Source organism: Haplochromis burtoni, unplaced genomic scaffold (assembly GCF_018398535.1).
Source record: "Haplochromis burtoni strain Fernald_Lab_line unplaced genomic scaffold, NCSU_Asbu1 Contig_1303, whole genome shotgun sequence".
NCBI lineage: Eukaryota > Metazoa > Chordata > Actinopteri > Cichliformes > Cichlidae > Haplochromis > Haplochromis burtoni.
This window is the reverse complement of record NW_024583664.1, coordinates 616-23,532: the sequence shown is the minus strand read 5'-3', so window position 1 is coordinate 23,532 and position 22,917 is coordinate 616. Positions and strand designations below refer to the sequence as shown.

The window sequence follows — 22,917 nt, the reverse complement described above, 5'->3', positions numbered from 1 at the left end:
ATATATATATATATATAATATAATATCTATCTATCTATCTATATCTATATACATATATATATATATATATATAACAACAACACCCAGCACGCCCCTGCGGGCGGTTTATCCTTCAAGCTCGGGTCCTCTACCAGAGGCCTGGGAGCTTGAGGGTCCTGCGCAGTATCTTAGCTGTTCCCAGGACTGCGCTCTTCTGGACAGAGATCTCCGATGTTGTTCCCGGGATCTGCTGGAGCCACTCGCCTAGCTTGGGAGTCACCGCACCTAGTGCTCCGATTACCACGGGGACCACCGTTACCTTCACCCTCCACATCCTCTCGAGCTCTTCTCTGAGCCCTTGGTATTTCTCCAGCTTCTCGTGTTCCTTCTTCCTGATATTGCTGTCATTCGGAACCGCTACATCGATCACTACGGCCGTCTTCTTCTGTTTGTCTACCACCACTATGTCCGGTTGGTTAGCCACCACCATTTTGTCCGTCTGTATCTGGAAGTCCCACAGGATCTTAGCTCGGTCATTCTCCACCACCCTTGGGGGCATCTCCCATTTTGACCTCGGGACTTCCAGGTTATACTCGGCACAGATGTTCCTGTACACTATGCCGGCCACTTGGTTGGCGTTCCATGTATGCCTTGCCTGCTAGCATCTTGCACCCTGCTGTTATGTGCTGGATTGTCTCTGGGGCATCTTTACACAGCCTGCACCTGGGGTCTTGCCTGGTGTGATAGACCCCAGCCTCTATGGATCTTGTGCTCAGAGCTTGTTCTTGTGCTGCCATGATTAGTGCCTCTGTGCTGTCTTTCAGTCCAGCTTTGTCCAGCCACTGGTAGGATTTCTGGATATCAGCCACCTCCTCTATCTGCCGGTGGTACATACCGTGCAGGGGCCTGTCCTTCCATGATGGTTTCATCATCTAAGTTTGGTGCCCATGTTAAATATATCTAGTATATATATATATATATATATATATATATATATATTAGGGGTGCAACGATATTCGTATCGATATTGAACCGTTCGATACAGTGCTTTCGGTTCGGTACGCATATGTATCGAACAATACAAAATTTGTAATTTATTTTATCAACTTTCCTTCTGACGATGCTGTCTGTGTTGAGCGCTCAGTGAATCTGCGTTCGACTGCTCCGCCTAGGGTCGACAGTGCAGCCTAGGCGGAGTAGTCGAACGCAGATTCACTGATTCTCCTTGCAACATGGCAAATTGAACCTCCCCCACCCTCATTCAGATCTGGCGTTTGGAATTATTTTGGTTTTCATGTGACGTATGACCCTGAAGGTAAGCGCGTCATGGACTAAAGTAAAACAGTATGTTGGATGTGCCATGCAATGCTCAATTACATGGGTGGGAACTAGTGTGTTAGCGCAGTTAGCTCGTTAACGTGTTGGCCGTCTAGCCCCATGCACGGGGCGATCGGCGGTAGCTCGTTAACGGAGATTTGCCGTGTTGTGGCGTTAAGGTCATTTCAACGAGATTAACCTGAAAGCACTAGTGGGAACACAACGAATATGACTGCACATTTACGCCGACATCATCCTAGTGCAAAGACAAAAACAACAAGCATGCTACTAACTTTAGCCGAGTCATTTAGACAGCTGTTAGCACATGATTCTCCTTATGCTGCTGAGAATATAGCCCAGAAGAAGCGGATAGTATAGCTTTTATTTTGGAAAGAGACATTTCTCTGTAATAAACTCTCTTTTCCAAAGATGAGTGATTCCTCAATCAGATACAGGGCTCGCAATATCGCTAGCCCGACGTCCTGGGGCTAGCGATTTTTTTCAGTCGGGCTACCAAAATCTATCTCTTCCCTGCCCGTCGGGCTATTGTAGGAAGGAAAAATATATGTCAATGCTTTTGCATTCTTTCAGAAATGTAGCTGGGTAATTATGTCATTGGCATCGGTGAGCCACTGTCAATATGTGACATATTGAAATCGCGTTTGAATTTGCGCTTGTTTTTTTGCTTTCACTTTGCAATCGTGCGAACTGTGTATAGAGAGCGACAGCACTGATTGGTGAGTGACAATAATTTGCGGATGTTTGACAATAATTAGTGACAATAATAACAAGCTTAAACATGTGGGTTGATCGCGCAGAGAATCGCTGAGCTTATGTGAGTGCGTGTGTAAAAGCAGCAGGATTTATATTTGACTACGATGACCTGGATGACTGAGAACCTTCACAGACAGATATATATTTCAGTTCTGCTGAGCCAAATAAGACAGGTCAGGGTGAAGAAGTGACAGCCAAAGAAAAGCTTACCACAAAACGGAGAAGTTATGACAAATCAGACTATAAGGCAAAAAGAAAGTGCAGCTTTATGGTTTCATGGACAAAAGAATTTCTGTGGCTGCAATATGACGAGCTAAATAACCAGGGCTGCACATAAGTGGTCCGCAGGTGCGCATTCGCTGTCAAAATAAAAAACACGCACAAGGGTTAGGGTTAAATTTAAAAACTGTACTTTTGAGTTAAAATATATATTTATAATTTTAATAAATGACAAATTAAAAAGGCATGAACATTTTTTTGTATCGAAAAAATATCGAACCGTGACACCAAAGTATCGAACCGAACCGTGAATTTTGTGTATCGTTGCACCCCTAATATACACACACACACACACACACACACACACCGACAACACACATATATATATATATATATATATATATTTGCAGAATGTAGTTTGGCATTGTCCTGCTTAATAAAACAAGACTTGCCTCAGATGAGAGTTAATACATTTAAGTTTATAATGTTCTACCTAGCTTACATAAATGGCAAGCAAAGCACACCATCTAACCTCATCTCAAAGCAAATAAGCCATCCACCCATATCCTTCTGCTTGTTAAAGGGCAAGAGACAGGGTACATCCAGGACAAGCTGCCTATCTTTCACTCACCAATTAACCGGACCCATCCATATCTTTGGACTCTGGGAGAAAGCCAGAGTACCATGACATGGAAGCTCCACACACACAAAAAGCCCCAGGCAGGAGCTGAACCAAGGATCTTCTTGCTATGATGAAACAGTACTAACCGCCACAGCACCTTTAAAACAGCCATATTTACTCCAATTCAGAAAGGAACACTTTGGAAAGTCTGTCATAACGAAGAGGAAAGCTGGTAATTATTTACACAGCACCTTAATTTCTAATGTCAGATAAGAGAGTTCAGACAATAACTATCAAGAGACAGGTCCATAGGACCTTCACATATACCTTCCACTGAATGAACGGATGTCTTTGTGAGTTCCTGTATATTAGCATGAGACCCGCTGCTCTGCACAAACGACATACAGTGGGGCAAAAAAGTATTTAGTCAGCCACCGATTGTGCAAGTTCCCCCACTTAAAATGATGACAGAGGTCAGTAATTTGCACCAGAGGTACACTTCAACTGTGAGAGACAGAATGTGAAAAAAAAATCCATGAATCCACATGGTAGGATTTGTAAAGAATTTATTCGTAAATCAGGGTGGAAAATAAGTATTTGGTCACCTCAAACAAGGAAAATCTCTGGCTCTCACAGACCTGTAACGTCTTCTGTAAGAAGCTTTTCTGTCCCCCACTCGTTACCTGTATGAATGGCACCTGTTTGAACTCATCATCTGTATAAAAGACACCTGTCCACAGCCTCAAACAGTCAGACTCCAAACTCCGCCATGGCCAAGACCAAAGAGCTTTCGAAGGACACCAGGAAAAGTATTGTAGACCTGCACCAGACTGGGAAGAGTGAATCTACAATAGGCAAGCAGCTTGGTGTGAAAAAATCAACTGTGGGAGCAATCATCAGAAAATGGAAGACATACAAGACCACTGATAATCTCCCTCGATCTGGGGCTCCACGCAAGATCTCATCCCGTGGGGTCAAAATGATCATGAGAACGGTGAGCAAAGATCCCAGAACCACACGGGGGGACCTGGTGAATGACCTGCAGAGAGCTGGGACCAAAGTAACAAAGGTCACCATCAGTAACACACTACAACGGCAGGGAATCAAATCCCGCAGTGCCAGACGTGTTCCGCTGCTGAAGCCAGTGCATGTCCAGGCCCGTCTGAAGTTTGCCAGAGAGCACATGGATGATACAGCAGAGGATTGGGAGAATGTCATGTGGTCAGATGAAACCAAAGTAGAACTTTTTGGTATAAACTCAACTCGTCGTGTTTGGAGGAAGAAGAATACTGAGTTGCATCCCAAGAACACCATACCTACTGTGAAGCATGGGGGTGGAAACATCATGCTATGGGGCTGTTTTTCTGCCAAGGGGACAGGACGACTGATCCGTGTTAAGGACAGAATGAATGGGGCCATGTATCGTGAGATTTTGAGCCAAAACCTCCTTCCATCAGTGAGAACTTTGAAGATGAAACGAGGCTGGGTCTTCCAACATGACAATGATCCAAAACACACCGCCCGGGCAACAAAGGAGTGGCTCCGTAAGAAGCATTTGAAAGTCCTGGAGTGGCCTAGCCAGTCTCCAGACCTCAACCCCATAGAAAATCTGTGGCGGGAGTTGAAAGTCCGTGTTGCTCGGCGACAGCCCCAAAACATCACTGCTCTCGAGAAGATCTGCATGGAGGAATGGGCCAAAATACCAGCTACTGTGTGTGCAAACCTGGTAAAGACCTATAGTAAACGTTTGACCTCTGTTATTGCCAACAAAGGTTATGTTACAAAGTATTGAGTTGTATTTTTGTTATTGACCAAATACTTATTTTCCACCCTGATTTACGAATAAATTCTTTACAAATCCTACCATGTGGATTCATGGATTTTTTTTTCACATTCTGTCTCTCACAGTTGAAGTGTACCTCTGGTGCAAATTACTGACCTCTGTCATCATTTTAGGTGGGGGAACTTGCACAATCGGTGGCTGACTAAATACTTTTTTGCCCCACTGTACTTCTGTTCAGTATCAAATGTAAAACTCTGAGCATAGTGTGACCAGCCTATCTGCTAGCATCTGAAACTGTGATTTTGCTAAGAGGTTTTTCCTCTTTGGTACAGGTAGGTCTTTCCTCTTGTCTCTTGCACTGTTTATTAAGGTCGCCCCCCACATGGTGTTAAAGAGAGAGGCTCTTCAGGGAACACAGAAAAACAAGAACAAGAAATGCACCAGACATGACACTCTTCTAGTTAGAGAGCCCTATACTATGTTTATTTAAAGGGAGGCCATAAAAAAGAGTACATATGTGTAATATATGGACCGCTGTGTTGGTGGGAAATCATTTATATAGTTTCCAGCTTCGAAAAAGCATTTGCAAACTGGAACTCTGTCTTTGTAGTAACTGCTTGAATGACATAAACAACACAATTAGGTCATTCTAAAGATGTATTATTGGGGTGGCTGTAGAGTAAGTCAGTGACTAATCGGAAAGGTGGTGGTTCGGTGCCTAGCTTCTCCGGTCTGCATGCAAGATCCTGACCTCGTGTTGCTCTCTGATGTATCCATTGGTGTTTAAATATCAGATAGAAAGTGCATAGTACTCGAGCGGTTATTTTGTGTTTAGTTTGTGTGTGCATGACATCATATGATGTCAATGATATCATATCACTAACATCATCAAATGTCCTCATGGACTCCTGCTGTAGCAAGAGACTACCACAAGGTGGTTTTGACTAGTTTGGCGGGTGCTTATCTCTCTCTGAGCGTGCTAAACCACAAGATGCAATCACAAACCTTAAACTGTGAAAAATGAAACTCCATAGACTCGACTAGACTTCAGACTTTTATTCTACTGACCTTAACTGCACTGCATTTTTACCAAATGTAGGCTACTGTAGATGTCGCATGAATGGGAGTCTAGACAAGCATTGTGTCCTGGCCTTATAAATGCAGCTTCCAGTAAATGCGTAAATAAAGTGGTTTAAGAATAGCACAGAAGTCACGTTGTCCTCGCTGAACCCTCAGCTTTGTTTTTATTGCACTTCCTAACACTATTTCAAGCAAATCTCATGGTTTAATGCTTGTCATAATATGACTGGTTCATTTAGTTTTCAGGCTGGAGAGGGGGAGGGAGTGAGGACAGAGAAAGAAGAACTGAAGCTGTGTCCAAGTCTAAGTGATCTCTGCCAACATTTCTGCATGAACAAAGGCCAGTTCCAAAATGCACTCGTCTGTTTTGTTTGATTGCGCTTGTGTAAACTCGTGTAAAAGTTTGTTTGGACACAGTGACAATGTGCTTCTCACATCAACTGAGAGGCTGAGGGAGGCAATTCAATACAATTTTAATTATATGGTGCGAAATCACAACAGCTTCCTCAAGGTAATTAAGGCAAGGCTTAAAGCAAGGCAAGTGGGGTGAAAAACAAAATGGAAAAAGGCACGGAAAGGTAAGGGGGGTAAAGCTTGTAATTCATAGTTGCGATACAGTCATGGGGAAAAGAAAGTACACTCTCATTCAGACAGCATTAAAAATATAAAAACCAGCGGGTACATAGTGGATCCTAAAATTATCTATTTGCCATCTATCAGCATCAATATATGTAACTGCTAATAATGTACGTCTTAAAATGTAAAGAAGAGATTGCGAGAAATACCGTTCAACTTGTAACATCCTAAGTTGCATTATTTGTCCACTAGAGGGCACTCTGCAGCTTCCTTCTTGGTAACGCGTGTGGAATGCTACAAACGTAACAACCTGCTCATCTGAACAGTCAGGCAAAGCGTAAACAAGTAAATAAATAACTACACATAATAACCGTTAGAGAAATTTGTTCATGTTTTGCATATCTAAATCAATCAGTATTCTGTTTAGAATATTGGCTTTTAAAGTTTGAATTTATTGGCATCAGTCTTCCTATATCAGTCAGGCAAAAGCAAACCACATATTAACCAAAACACCTCAAACCAACAGTCGCGCACATGATTTTGCCTTGATTTGAAGAACGGGACTGAAACCTCTGTATACCAAAGTATTCTTAATGTGAAGCCAGCTAAAACTGGGCCAAAAACCATGACAATAATCCCAGGCATGCCATCCACATCAAATCTACAAGAATCAAGGCTTTGCATGAAAGAATACCCACATAGCTCAATGAACTGAAGCAACATTGTAAAGAACAGTGATCTGAAATTCCCTGGCAATGGTGTGAGAAGCTTCAAGTTACTGCTACTAAAGGTGGTTCTACAAGCTAATCATAATCATGCATTAAGGTCCCAAAGTCAAACGAGCACTGCGGCATCACTGAGAGTTTAAAACTGTCTACATTCTTTCATCTTTAATAAAATGATCAGCGTTGCTGCTTTACCGGATCTTGTCCTCTAGCTCAGTTTTCAACGGGAGCCTCCTACTTCTCTTTCTCTTGTTGCTAGGGCAAAGAGAGTAGTACACACCACTGTATTCCTTTGCTCTTTTTTGCCCATTTATTAACAGAAAGTTTTGTCACCAGTTCTCAGCTGTACTATAACATGATAGAAAATTAGCATTTTAAGAGGATAAAATAATACAGTGTTCTACTAGAACCCAGGAGAGATGTTTACTGTTTCTAATATGAAATTTCCTGCTTATCTTTTCATAGGCTGGGTTTTCAGCTGAGCTGTAGAACCTGAATAACTAAATAGCAACATCCAGGGTGCTCCTGTCAGGGTCCTGGGTCTCCTGACCAGAGATGGGCAGTAACGCGTTACTGTAATCTGATTACTTTTTTCAGGTAACTTGACCAACACTGCTCCTGACCCAGCGTTTTCAGTTCTTTGTGATCTTTGGATTATGTCAGGTTCATTTGTGATTTATTCTATGGTTCCTAGGTTTTGATCCCCTGCCCCTCATGTTTCTCTGTGCCTTCTGTTCTGTGTTTAATCTTCTCTGCCTGTATGTTCCCCCTGTGTTGTTGCCTATGTGAGTTAATGTGCTTTGCTCCCACTCCTTGTGTTCCGTGTTTTCCTCTCCCCTTCGTGTATTTCTTCATGTTCTCTCCCTCTCTCTCTCCAGGCTGTCTGTGTACTTCCTGTGTTACGTTTAAGGTCCACATCTTGGTGTCAGAGTTTCTAGTTTCGTGTCCTCCCCGTCCTGTCAAGTGTAATTGTCCTCAGCTGTGTTGCCTGTGTGCTTCCACTTCCCTCATTACCTTCTGTGTATTTATGTCAGAGTCTCCCTCTGTTCCGTGTCGCGTCGCCCCTCATGGCTGTTTCCCTGTGTTTCCTCGCGGTTCAGTTACTCATATTTCCCAGCTTGGTTTAGTTCTGTTTTCCCCGTTCTCCTGCAACAAAGCAGTGCTTTTGAGTTTATTCCTCGTGTCTCAGTGAGTTTGCGTTTGGGTCCAATCCCTGCCTGCACACAGCTGGAACATGACAGTTCCCAGGTCACTGGGATAGGCGCAAGAGAATGGGTTCATCTCACCAATGAGGTATCTTCCAAAGTCTTTTTATTCTCTTTTGCTGGGCAATATGTGCACTGTTAAACTTTGGAAGATGCCCAGAAAGACTTTCACAACCCAGCCTTATAAATGACTATGTACAAGTACTTTTTTACTGTGGTGCATTTCTGTGTCTTATCTGTTGGTGCAGATATTCCACCAACAGCATCTCTTCCATACATTGGAAGTTGCATGCAAGTTTGTGTTTCCCCATGCAGACCTTGTCTTTTACATGTTGGACTGCTCTGTGACACACTGTCTCTGGTGACTGCCCCACTGTGCAGTCACCTCTCAGATCTCCACATGAAATAAAAAGAACTTGTCGGAACAAAAATAAACTGAAGCGAGAGCGCCAGACATTCACAGAGGGCACCGAACCATCGACACATTGAGGCCAGCTGCGTCTAAGCCAAAGCCAAATAAATAAAGTCAAAATCAAAAGAAGAAAGGAGCTGAACAGGATCACTCTTTAATCAGAACAAAATTAAGCAATCTTAAATCAATTAGAGCTCGACTCGTTGACATGGTGCATCTGGAAGACTTCCTGCAGACTCGCACACGTCTGTTGCCCTTTTTCTTTTTTCTTGGCTCACTTTTTCAAAGTGCAGTTTGTCATCCCCGCTTCTTCAAAACACCACAAGTTTCTGAGGTTTCTGAATGTCATTCTTTGGGTCTATTAAAAACCACGAGTCGTTATTGTTTTCCACAGGCAGGCCCGGAGAGTGTGAGAAAAATGAGAAATAAATTGAGAGTGAACTTTGAAACAAACAAGCTGGATAAAAATGTTGTTTTCATATTATTCTGTTGCCCTGTGATGGTGACCAAACACCGCAGTCAACTTACCACTTCCCCGTCAGCTTTGATCATCGGCAACCTCTCCTGCTGCGAAACCACACAACCTGAACCCGAAGCTGATCGGACCTGAAGACATATGTGTCGCAGCAATCGACATTATTCGCCAAGCTATGATTAATGAGTCAGAAAGCAGAGCAGTGCCTGTTAGCGACTCTTTCACCAGTCATGGAAGACATATGACTTTAATGTACAACATCTTTGCACTTATCACAGCTGATTCAACCCACAGCACTGATATACGATGTTATGACAACTTGTAATATGAGAGCCAAGACACTATCGGTCTATGAATCAATAGTGTTCATATACAAAACGAGTGTGCAACAGAGCTGCGCGACACATTTTCTATACAGTAAATGTGCTGAATGAGACACTGGAGAGTGAGACATTATAACAAATACTGCCGTTCTGGTTGATGGGCAGCACGAAGAACAAGACTGGAGCTCGGCTTAAACTGCGGTTTGATGTTAGGCCAACACGTCACTCTCCGAAAGTTCTGTTTATAGGGTTACCATGCATCACAGGGCACTATTTATCTCTTTAGCTAGCGACGACAGTAAACACGAAGCATCAGAGAGTCTCCATGAGTCAATACACAGGAACGTAAACTGCAGTGTCATATATCTTCTCAAAGTGGGCTTAATGTAGATGGATTCTATGTAACACACATCATATCTGAAGTATAAGCTAATCTTCTGGATCTTCTGTGGCCAAACAATGCTGTTCCCTTTTGGCTTTATGAGTTTTCAAATGGAAAATTCAAGGGCCGCATTCCAAAATGAGATATTGTCTCACATTTGCAAAAACATCTGGGATCAGAGTAAGCCACACATCACAGGGCTACTACTAAACATGTGAGTAATCCCAACACCTCTGCCCACAAACTGACTGGATTTGTCTCGTTTGAATTCCTTGTTTTCAGCTGAACTTTAGGGAATAAAAAAGTTCAACAGAGGTAATACAGAAATGGCAAGACCACCAGGTGGGTAAAATAAATGGCAGCAGCCCAAAACAACATCCTTCCATCTTGCAAATTTAGTAAATTATTTTCTGTTTCATGTTTAATTGCTGAAGACGCGTCTAATTCTATAAATATACCAGTGCCAGACCACAGTAGATACCATTTGTTGTTAAATAGTTTTTTAATGAGCAAACCATTTATAGAAACAATTAAGACATAAAAGATCTAAGAACAATTTTATAGTAAGTTATACACTTAATTTACTGTAATCGCATTACAAATGACAGATCATTGGAAAGGCACATGAACTGTAGATTAGAAAATCCATTTGACATTTTTATATTCTGTGTAGCAATGGTGACATCACCACGAAGGACATAACACTGCATTAAAAAGAAGCTAACTTCACTGCAACCTTCACATTTCTGAAGGTCTTGCCTCTCGTCCATACATTTAACCCCAACGGTCGAAAATGTTCCAATTCAGAGAAACATTTTCATGGGCGTGACTGGTTTCTTTGGTTTCTCCATTTAAAAACAACAAACCTTTACCATCGATCACGGCCCCCACTGAGCCACTTCAGGGTGCCGCAGTAGTTTCCTAATTTATTTTCACTTTGTACGCATCTGGCAGGGAGACAAATACTGTCATTACACACCTTTGGGGTCATTTGTATATCATGGTGTTTGGGATTATTGCCCAAACATCAAAGTCCTGGTGAATGATGGGACGCGCTGAATATTTCTGTTTGTCTGTCTCAGTTGTATTCTCTTTGCTAAAGATGTGGAACAGCGTCACGTGAAAATGGGTCTGCATTTTGAAAATATGACTTTTAGTTTGAACAGTGTTTGTGTAGTAACGCTATATTTGCTTCTTCAACGAACAGAAGAACATTTCCTTATCCTCCTTTTAGCTGTAACAGGTGGCAACATGAGGGAGTAGATGAGTAACAATTAACAAACTCTCTCTACAGATTTATACTAAATGCAGAGAATGCCTTTTATTGTCACTATACATGTGTACAATCAGACACAGAGATACAGAGATCTCGTGCTCAGTGCTGACATGGGCTGAGGTGCACAGTTCTACAGCACATATGAACAGTGTTCAGAAATATCCAATGTACAAATATACAAAAGAAAAAACCTAGATACATGCCTTTAAATACAGGCATGTATTCAGGTATACTTATAGCTGTTAGCATAGCTGTTTCTGTTCACATTTGTAGCTGCTGATGTGTTATAAGACAACGGTCAGCAAACAGAAAGATTTCGAAACATGCTAAAAACATGACAGAGAAAGATGGGAGGATAAAAAGAGCATGTCACAGATCAACAGAGGAAGCACTGGGCGAAGAGATGGAGGTGAAGAAAAACTCAAATAACAGAGTGAGAGAGGACTGCGAGGCAGAGATACTGGGCACCATCAGAGAACATGCTTTCAAAATAAAGGCATGGAATATTTATGAACAGGAGAATAAAAAGAGGGAAAAATGGCTAATAAACAAGAACAGAGAACTGAATGACAAATGACAAAATACAGAGAAAAGGACAGGAATGCAGAAATTAGGAAAGGCAAACAAGTAGCTGGTAGCGGTCTGACTGTGATCACACACATCTTGCATCTGATTTCACACTTTACTGCCTCGTTTGAACTCAGTAACCTGGTTTTAATTAGCAGCAGTTCATAACAGCCAATTTCAGTCACCATCTAATAAAACAAGTCTCGCACTGATTTCCTGTCACTGGGCTGCAAAGAGCGACCGATGACAGTTCCCACAGCAGTCAGTTGGTATCACTTGAATTAGTGGCACAAACACGTGCGGTGAAATGCCACGAACCACATGCCCTCTTTTTAAGGACAACGCAACGGCTAACCAAGCTAGTGGCACAGGATGACAAGCCAGCAGAAAATAAACAACACAAAACACAGCAACACATAATTATGGTGACAGCTTCCCACCAACCCTCTGCTCCACATGTAAAACTGGCATGTTCTCAGGGAAAATCTCTTTAACAAGCAGGGCTGCTGCCATTATGTCTCTCTCAGCCAGTCACATTTAACACATTTCGAAAGAGTTCAAGTCTAAAACCCGAAGAAACTCGTGAGAATCGATTGAAATGCAGTTCCTTTAATTACCACTAGATGCTGACTTATAATGAATTAAAAGGAATATAGAATAAGAATAGCTCGTGCAAGCACAGCGCGCCCTCTTAGTGTTAAATAACAAGACAATGAGGGGAGAAAAACAATGAAAACTTGGAAAGGTGTAAAGTTCTGTAGTGTGAAGAAACCTTTAGCGTGTTAGCAAGGAAGCCTGATGATGATGGAGAGGGGAAGTCCTGTTTCAAACAAGTGCAGGCTGCACCAGCACTGTCTGGGAAATCAGTTAGTTGAATGAAAGTGCTGCATTTAACTGCATAAACATTTAATATTTACAATTGATAGAGCTGGTCGTCAGCCAGTGTTGGTCAAGTTACTTGAAAAAAGTAATCAGTAACTAATTACTGATTACTTCCCCAAAAAAGTAATCCCGTTACTTTACTGATTACTTATTTTCAAAAGTAATTAATTACTTAGTTACTTAGTTACTTTTTAAAAACACGATTTACAACCTGAAAGGTGATAAAGCGATAGATCTTTCAGCCCAATTCTACTTTTTCTGCATAATCCATCATACAAAATGTAATCAAATGGAAAAGTCTCTTTTTAAAACTTGTTTTATTAGTTTTAATCTTTTAACTTTATGCATCAAGCAAAAATTAAATTATCTGCAACATTCTCTGACTGGAAGAAATTAGTTTAACATTTAAACCTATTTTCTGCACATTCCAGCACATAAAATAAAATATTTTTTGTGTTTACACTCAGTCTTTCAAATAGATGCAAGTAAAACACAGCAGAAAATAAATAAAGTCAAAGACTCAGCGGTCCTGTTGCTCTATTTTCACCTGTAAAGCAGGAGTGGGGTAGGCGGAGGGTTAAGTCTGAGCAAGAGTGTCCTGATGCGGTCAGTGCGAAAATCGGAGTTTTTATAACTAGTTAGAGTGTGCATATCCGATAAATGGACTGTGGTTAAATTGCCTTCAAGCCAAATCGCTGTTGCTTCTATTTTCACTGTCAGTATATGACATGTGGGGACCAAAGTTGGCGCGTAGCAGGAGGGTTACCCTGGGCAGGATTAATCCGGAATGGCCTACTCAAACCCGTTGGGTGCGTCAGCATAGTCGTAGAGAATTCCGTCCCTGCGTGTCGCAGCGGTTTTCTACATGTAGAGTTTGGCCCATTCATCTAGCCAAGCCGTGTCAAGCTACTCGCATGTGTTGATCGGGTGAACTTGACTTCTGAGCAAGCTTATACTCAGTCTAGTTTCTGATATATTTTCCATTGTCCAAAAGAAAGTGTTTCTTCCCAACGCACCGATGCGTGTAGATAACACTCCATATGATATTTCACTTCATTTGTCAACATTATCTTTATGAGAGAAACATCACCTAATGTGACTGCAAATGGGAGTAAGGTCAGTACTTCACGCTTTACCTATCAAACTAGCAAGTCCATTCTATTGTACGTCAGATAACCTACTGATCAATATCATATACATTCCCCAACTCTCCCCACAAAGCCATCGAATGATGTGAAGTCACCCACATACCCAGACTTAGAGTAGATCTCCATCACAGCTTTGATATAGGATCTATGGAGGATATTGTCTCCTACAGTCATGCCTCATACGACACAGTCCAGGGATCCCTAGCTACAAGCTCCTCTGCCTCGAGCCACCTAACTATGATACTTTATTCAACAGCAATATTTTAAAATTTAGAAGAATAATTCTATTCCGCACGCAGAGGAATTTCGCCTCATTTCCCATAGAGGCAAAACATTTTATACCAGTCTTTAAATATGGAAGCTTTTACACGCCTGAGCTGTGACAATCAAGTTGTGAGACTTTAGAAAATGCGTGAGAGCGGTAGAGTCTGTTATGGGAAGGAGTTTCTCATACACATCTGTTTTGCTGGATGGCTGCCTCAATTATTGCACCTAGAGAAGGCCCGCCCTGATTTCTCGTCCATTAGCTTCGTGTATACTCTTCATATTAATCTACAGAGAGAGAATCGAGGTTATCTCTACTAGGAGATCCAATGGAGACATTCTGTTGAGAGCACTATCAGAGGCGTCGAGACCACTAAAGGACAAAATGGATCTTAAGACTGATACTATTAGCTTATAACTATTAATAATGATTTAGTTAAATTCATGAGTGTAAAGGCGAATAGATAGATCACAATGAAACATAGAAAGCGGTCTTAACATAAACAAACAGGAAGTTCACACACACTCGGACACGCTACAATCATAAATATATGCTCCTTTTCCTTTTAGATTCAGTAACTGTATTACGCCGTCGTTTGTTCTTAGTTTCTTGGATATAGAACATGCGCTAAATCCCAAATTCGCATTGATTCCTCGCTTTTTAGTGCTGATTAGCCGTCGTTAGCATGCTAATCCCAATTCGAGATGGCTAATGATTAGCATGTTAGCGCTCGTTTTTATTTTAAATATGCTGATATTTGAGGTATAAAAATTAGTGACAAGCTGGGCTAAAAAATCATCAAACTGCAGTTGTAGTAGAAACGATCCTTGCTTAGGAGTGGAACTGGGCCTATGTGATGATGTCCAGGAGCAGTTTCCTTTTATTACTTGAAGTAATCACACAGAAGTCACATTTTTGAGTGTATGAAATTTCCCCCATATCAGAAAAAAATCTGTGTAATGTGCTTTCAAGGAGTTTGGGTAGTTGAGCTTCATCAAGGAAGAAACCTTTCACATTAAAGCACAAACAGGGTGTTGGAAGAGGGTGGACTTGAACTGCAAATCAAACGCATGCTTCTTTCTTTCCTTCTACACCCCTCCTCCAGCAGTTGCTGTGGCCTGTCTGGACAGGACAAAAGTGGAGAAGGTGAGAAGATAGAGACACAGATAGAAAGATAGTGATATCGGGTAACGTTTAGGAGCGTACTGTAAATCTCTCCCTCAGGGTCACCCCCTCCCTCCTCCACTGGATTGTTCCTGTGACAGCTCCAAACAGGGCTGCACCCACACTCTGAAATGAAAACCACCATTGGATCAGATCCTTGCTGTAAGATCTGTTGTCCAATTGACTGTTGCTTAACTTACAATTTTTGCTTTTATGGTTTTCTTTGTAGCGAATGCTACTCTAGTTATAGTCCAAAGCCCTGCGTGAGGCAGAGTTTTAATGGTGGTTTTTATCGCTCTGGCTGCAAGTCACAGGGGAAGGAAGGCTCTAAAAAACATCTCCTCTGGGAATAATGATTAACCCAGCGATTGCATTGTCTGACAGAAGATGCAGATCAAATGAAAGAGCCTTGGGAGGGCTAGATGGTAGATCCACTCTCACATTTTTTGGCAGCCTGTCCATTGTGTGCACCTGCATTTATAATAATTTTATAATAATACATTTTTTTCCTTGTCTGGAGAAATGCTTCAGCTAAAGCAGAAACTCTCTGCAGTTTAAAGAACCCTCATTGAGCCACCTCACCATTTTGATGAAAAACTACAAAACATCGGCACATGTGCTGAAATATTTAAGTTTCCACAGCCTTTGCTGAAGGGTTGATGGGTTCATAGCAGACATCCTGAAATCTTATTGAGGAATGGAAAATTGATTTGAAGTGAATTAGAATGGCTCTTTTTATGTCCTTAGCGGGGATTAGGCCAGCAGAGACCAGAACACTAGAGGAAGGAGACAGAATCCAGATCCAACCCATTACACATAATCCTTTCAAACAAAGAGCCTTGTAAATGGAGGTGTGTATCATTTCCCTGCTTATCCCCCTTAGGTGAGGTGGTAGAAGGGGCATAAGGGCACACGGGGAACCGGAGCAGACCTGGAAAGGCCAATCAGAGGCCAGTCTTTATCTGGATGCCTCCCTGCCTGCTCCTGGATGTTTCCCAGGAAAAGATGGTGTTGAAATGTAAACCCAGGTATTAAATTCATTGCGGCAGCATCACTGCAGTGAGAGAGAGAGAGTGAAAGCCGATCGACTGGCTAAACTGAACCTTGGGTCCTCCTACAGAAGAAAAAGAGCCAGCATCCAGCTGCAGTGACATGCAGAACAGAAGAGATGCGGAAAGGACGAAAATTACCAAACAAAACGCACCAGAAGTCTCAGCTGACTGTGATCAATCGAATTAGTGTCACATATTGACAAGTGGCTCCTATATGTATATTTAAAGCAAGGTTCACTAATAACAGTCTAATTTAGCTTACCTAAAGTCCAGACCTGTCAACCACTGAAAATATTTGACAAATTATAATTAGTGCTGTCAGCGTTAATCTCATTAAAATGACGTTAACGCCATAACCACATTAACAGCGTCAACGCATTAGCGCAGTTAGCTCATTAACGCGTTAGCGCCGTGCAGCCCCGCGCACGGGGCAACAGCACTGCCACTGACAGCACTAATTATAACAGAAAGAAAAGCTCCATGTTTGATCCCCTCAGTCTCCCAGCACGTATGACATCGCCTCTCGTCTGTCTGTCCTTCCTTCTGCCTGTGTTTGTGTAACCTGTCTGCACTGTCTGTTACGTCAACTTCACCACCTCAGACTAAACACAATGCAAAGTCTCTTTCTCTCTCTCTCTCACACACACACACACACACACACACACACACACACAGGGGTGGCCCTGTTTGATCCCTCTTAAAGTCAGTCAAGGGTGTTACATGTTTCCAGTTCACTTCAGGCCCATCAACATGCCCCATTGGAAATTTACTGGCCTTTCAGCAGCACAGTCGGGCCCTATAAACACACTCGTGCACCACCAGTGTGCACTAACACACATATAGACGCAACGACACAATGCAGACACTCACACCAACACACCCCTGTCACCCCCTTTTACAGTGCCTGAAGTTTGGTTCGGCCGCCCGCTGTGCCAGGGTCGGCCCCTTAGGACAGCGTGCCTGCCCTTTCTCCCAGTCTGTGTGTGCACGTGTGCGTGTGGCCCTCGCATTCCTGACTCTGGTGTCATCCGTCTCATCAGACATTTCCCGGCACATAAACTCTCACTGACACAAGTTTATTTATGAAGTCTAATGGGCTGTTATTCCAGCACGCTGCCGTGGCCGACTTTATCTTGCTCACTTCCCTTTATGTCTCTCTCTCTCTGTATCTCTCCATCCAAACAGATGTGGATGAGTGTCTGGACAACAACGGTGGATGCCAGCAAGTGTGTGTTAACACCATGGGGAGCTATGAGTGTATGTGCACAGAGGGCTTCTTCCTCAGTGACAACCAGCATACCTGCATCCACCGCTCTGACGGTAAGACATCAGTGGAGAAAGAGTGCAGTCCACAGTGAACTCTCACCGTGGACCGCACACAAAAGACTATTTTGTTGCTGTGAGGCAACAAGTCTAATTCATATGATGGTTCATTGGTTTTGAATCTTGACTTTTGAAGCACATGGCTCAACTAGCAACATCAAATTATTTGTTCTAAGACAATAACTGTAACTGACCAGTGATGTCGTAGATTTGCAGTTTGAGCAACACTAAACGTGATAGTGCTAATATAAATGTGAATATGTGGAATAAAATTCATTGTAAAATTCCAGAATTTACATTTTCTATCACAGATAATTATGATGATGACCTTTTTTCCAATGTCATGAGCACCAAACCAAGTCTTGATAAGGAGGATAAAAATAGCTCATAATCATGATGTGAAGCTTTTCCCAGTCAGTCCAGATGGGAATATAATTTTGAGGTGTCAAAATCCAATGCAAAACTTTATGGATCTGGAAAAAGAATTGCCACATAGGCATGAAGATGTAGGCAGGCTATTGGACAAACTGTGGCAAACAAGCTCTGTGTTTAATTATTCCTCCAATTTAATTCAATTCAATTCAGTTCAGTTTTATTTATATGGCACCAAATCACAACAACAGTCACCTCAAGGTGCTTGATGTTGTAAGGTAGACCCTACAATAATACATGCAGAGAAAAACCCAACAATCATATGACCCCCTATGAGCAGCACTTTGGCGACAGTGGGAAGGAAAAACTCCCTTTTAACAGGAAGAAACCTCCAGCAGAACCAGGCTCAGGGAGGGGCGGGGCCATCTGCTGTGATTGGTTGGGGTGAGAGAAGGAAGACAGGATAAAGACATGCTGTGGAAGAGAGACAGAGGCTAATAACAGATATGATTCAATGCAGAGAGGTCTGTTAACACATGTTCAGTGAGAAAGGTGACAGGAAATGCTCAATGCATGATGGGAATCCCCCAGCAGCCTACACCTATTGCAGCATAACTAAGGGAGGATTCAGGGTCACCCGATGCAGCCCTAACTATATGCTTTTGCAAAAAGGAAAGTTTGAAGCCTAATCTTAATCCAAACTGGAAGCTGGTTCTACAGAGGAGGGGCCTGAAAACTGATTCCATTCCATAAAATTATTTGTCTTGACTGTTTTCATCACTCAGTTTTGTGTTTCAGCCGAGGATTTTGACTACAACCTAGGAAGGTAGACAGAACATTTTGAATTCAGTAAGACAGTCACAGGACCCCACAGCCACCCTAGCCTTTGTTGATGAAGAAAACACAACCACTGAATACACTGAATACAAATACAACCACAACAATGTATGCCACCTTGCAGGAGATCTAGATGCTGAGAATAAAGAAACCCATCTGCACATCATAAAACCTATTGTTCAGGCATTTACACACCAAATGTGTAACATCTGTGTGCATTAAAAATATTTTGAGTCAACTAAATAGCGTCACCTGAGCAGCCGTCGACACTGACCATGTAGTCTGATCATTTTTTCTGATCCTAATCAACAGATCTGAGCAAGTGCACACATGACTCAACGTGCACACCAGTACTGAATATACAAATTGTAGAATAATACAATTTTACCTGAGACAAGTAGCTAGATGCTGCTCTGTGTCTGAAGTGATTTCACTGCCTCCTCAGAGGCAAAACTCGGTAGCTAAAAAGCTGCAACAGCCCCAGTAAGATCCTAAGATATGTAAGAAAGTGGCCATGATACAGCTTCAATTCCTGAAGCAAACCTTGAAATTCTCCCTGTTGTTTCCTTCTTGTGAGTTTTGGATGAACTGATTCCTTCTCGTTTGGAAACATCAGTACCAGCTCATTATGGCTTCATATTGACTTCATTTTCTTCACAGTGCTTTCTTTGAGGAGATAATTTTCACAAAAACATGCTCGGTTTGTACATGACAAGTTCATATCCTGAAAATTATGAATTTCGTGTCGCTTTCACAACATGATTAGGTTGTAACGGCCTTTGCTCTACACTGCTGTAAAATGTATTTGCTCTTTACCTGGTTACTTTTTTGCTTATTTGTCACACTTACATGTTTCAGATCATTAAGAAATTGTAAATATTAGACAAAGATAACCAAAGGAGACAACTTTCAGTTTTTAAATAATTCTTTTATTTAAGGGAAAAATCCATCCAAGCTTCCCTGGCCCTGTGTGAAAAAGTATTTGCCCCCTAAACCTAATAACTGCTTTACCACCCTTAGCAGCATCTTTAGCAATATCTTGCATTCAGTCTTTCACAGCGCTGTGGAGAAAGTTTGCCCCGTTCTTCTTTTCAGAAGTATTTTAATTCAGCCACACTGGAGGGTATTCATGTATAAGCAGAGTGTAAAATTGATTGGATTGCAGTTTTAAACAGGACCATACTCCTCCCGATCAACTACTGATGCTCCCGGTGCCAGACATCCACAATCCATCAAACACTGTGTGCAGGCTGCAGTTGAATACAAGCTGGCGGGAGGTACGCAGTTGGTTGGATAGCGCAGTGGACTGGAAGAAACACGGTTTAACTGCGACATGTGAAAAGTTCAGTGTATCCTGGAGAAATTTTAGTTTTACAGCGGAGAGTCCTAGAAAGAGATTTCAGGAGAACCACCCTTCTCTCACCTTGGGAGTAGCAGGGAGGCCAGCGAGGCGTCCTTTCTGTTCATTTGTGTGGAGAAGGCGGGCTCTTGTCTGTGCCCACAAACATGCGAGGCTTGTAACCTAGGAGCACTTTGAATGGAGAGAGACCTGTTGCAGATGAGGTAAGTGGCTTATGCACACATTCAATCCATCCGAATCAGAATCAGAAAGGGTTTTATTGCCAAATGTTGAGCAGGTTTACAACATTAGGAAATTGCTGCAGTGCTTCAGTGCAAACATACTGTCATAGAAATATAAAAATAAGAATAAGAATTAAAAGTGCTAAGTGGATAGATATATACATGATATATACATGAGTGCAGGTGGTGATCAGTGCCAAACATGGAATGATGCAGTGACACAGCGTAGGGTCATGTGTTAGTGGTGGGAACAGTCGTACGGTTATTGTTCATGTGTCCAACAGCAGAGGGGAAGAAACTGTTCTTATGGCGAGAGGTTCTGGTGCGAATGGACCGGAGCCTCCTGCCTGAGGGGAGCAGGTCAAACAGACTGTGTCCATTACTTGAGCCAACACAGCGGAGGTCTGCCTTCCACTCTTGGTTTAATCTTTCTGTTTGTCCGCAAATCCGGAACTCAGGTTGGCTCCGAGAGGTGAATGGAAAACCTTCCATGACTGGGATATGAAGCGGGTTGTCGGTCTGACACAATCTCCAAAGGAATGCCATTGAGCCTGAAAACATGTTCAAGATGGAGATTAAACGTTTCAGTGGCAGGAGTTTGATAATTTAGAGAAGGAACTATGAAATGTCCTGATTTAGAGAATCTATGGAAGAAGGCCTGTGACAAGATCCAGCTTAAACTCCCAGGATTATCCTCCCCACTGTGTATGAGCATGCAAGAACGCTCTCTGGCTTAAGATCATCTCTATCAGGTGAAAACTCATGGGAAGGGGCATCAGGCTTTATATTCCTTGACCCTGGATGATAAGAAACGGAGCAGCTGAACAACCAAAGAGCAGAGACCAACATGCCTGAATTCTGCCTTTGGTGTTCTGCACATAAGTCAAGTTCCTACGGTTAGTCCATATTACAAAATGTTGCTCGACCCCCTCTAAGTCCTCTGAAAACACAACTTAGAAAAGTTACTGAGGGTGTGTGAAACACATAGAGACGGATCTCAGTTAACTGCTGCAGCATGCTGAATACAAAGATGTTCAGAAAGTGTCCGAGGACATCAGCTACTAGGACATGAAACATGGTGGGGGAGTGTTTCATAAGCCCAACAAGCACCACCAGGTGTTCAAAGTAGTCCAGTGGTGTGTTGAATTCCACTTGTCCCCTTCTGACTAAATGGTACTGAGGTCAACTTTGTAAAGATGGAGGGGCTTGAAAGCAGAACTGTTTCCTGGCAGTGGGTATTTCTTTTCTTTCTTTCTTTCTTTTTTTTTTACAGTGATCTAAGGAAGTCCATAAATGGCCTGAGAGTCCTATCCTTTTTGTCCACAAAGAACAACCCTACGCCCACTAGAGATGAGGTGGGCCTGAATATACTTTTCATGAATATACTTCTCAATCGTCTCTCTTTCACGCTGCAACGGATTGCAAAGTCAGCTGGGCAGATCCTAACAGAAGGAAGGGGCAAATACTTTTTCACTGAAAATCACAGAATGAAAATGGCAGTTTTGCTATTGGAATGATGGTATAGCCAATGATAGTGATGCTCAAATGGGAAACATGAAATGTTCCTGGAAAAACATTTTATCTTTAGATTGTGATGCTTAATGTGAGTTAATACAATTCAATATAAGGCCTCAAGGGCTTTAAAGTTTAAGGTAGAGACCCTAATAAACCCAATGAGCAGATGATCTCATATGAGCAAACACAAGACGATAACCTCTGGCAGAACTGGGCTCATGGAGGGAGAGCCACTGCCCTTCCTGACAGAAGAACAGACATGCTGTGGAAGAGAGCCAGAAATCAGTAATAACTAATGAAATGCAAAGTGGAATATAAATATCCAGGTAAGGAAATCCCCAAAAGTTGATTCTCTTTATCTGGACGTAGCGTTTTCAGTGGGAGAAACGTTTCGTCATTCATCCAACTGACTTCTTCAGTCTCAGCTGACTGCAGGTTTAATCAACCTTTGTAAACAATGCATTTGCACAATGACTGAAACTAGCAGCAGAACAGTGGCCTGTGGTCTGTTTCTTGATCCCTGAAGACGTCATGTAGATGAGTGATGAAACGTTTCTCCCCAAGTCCAGATGAACAGAATCAACTTTCTGGGGCATAACTAAGAGAGATTTCATGTTCACCTGACCCAACAAACAGTCACTATATATATATATATAAACTACTATGCTTTGTCAAAAAGGAACGTTTAAATCTAATCTAAAAAGGAGAGGGTGTCTATCTCCTGGATTCAAACTGGGAGCTGGTTCCACAGAAGAGTGTCCTGAAAGGTGAAGACTCTACATTTTTACTTTGAAATATCTCAAGAAGCCCTAGTAAACCATCAGACTGAGAGCAGAGTGCTCTATTGGGCTTATACGGTACTATGAGGTCTTTAAGAAAACATGGTGCCTGATTATTCAAGACCTTGTGTGTGTGAGGACAAGGACTTTAAATTTAACAGGATCCAGTGAAGTGAAGCCAGTACAGGAGAGCTATGTCCCTGTCAGTACTCTCTCAGGTGTTTTGGATCAAAGGCTTTTCAGTGAGTTTTTAGGACAGTCTGATAATAATGAACAGGAATTTA

The 22,917-nt window shown here is 42.2% G+C and overlaps 1 protein-coding gene across 1 annotated transcript in view; it reads left to right on the top strand.

Moving 5' to 3' along the window:
- LOC121813231 (signal peptide, CUB and EGF-like domain-containing protein 1) overlaps nt 1–18,176 on the top strand; it is a 47,570-nt gene extending 29,394 nt beyond the window's left edge. The window contains exon 3 of the mRNA XM_042216862.1: nt 17,412–18,176. Coding sequence (XP_042072796.1) covers nt 17,412–17,584 — 173 coding nt within the window. The 3' untranslated portion in view covers nt 17,585–18,176. The remainder of the gene's footprint in view (nt 1–17,411) is intronic.
- Nucleotides 18,177–22,917: the final 4,741 nt, after the last annotated feature.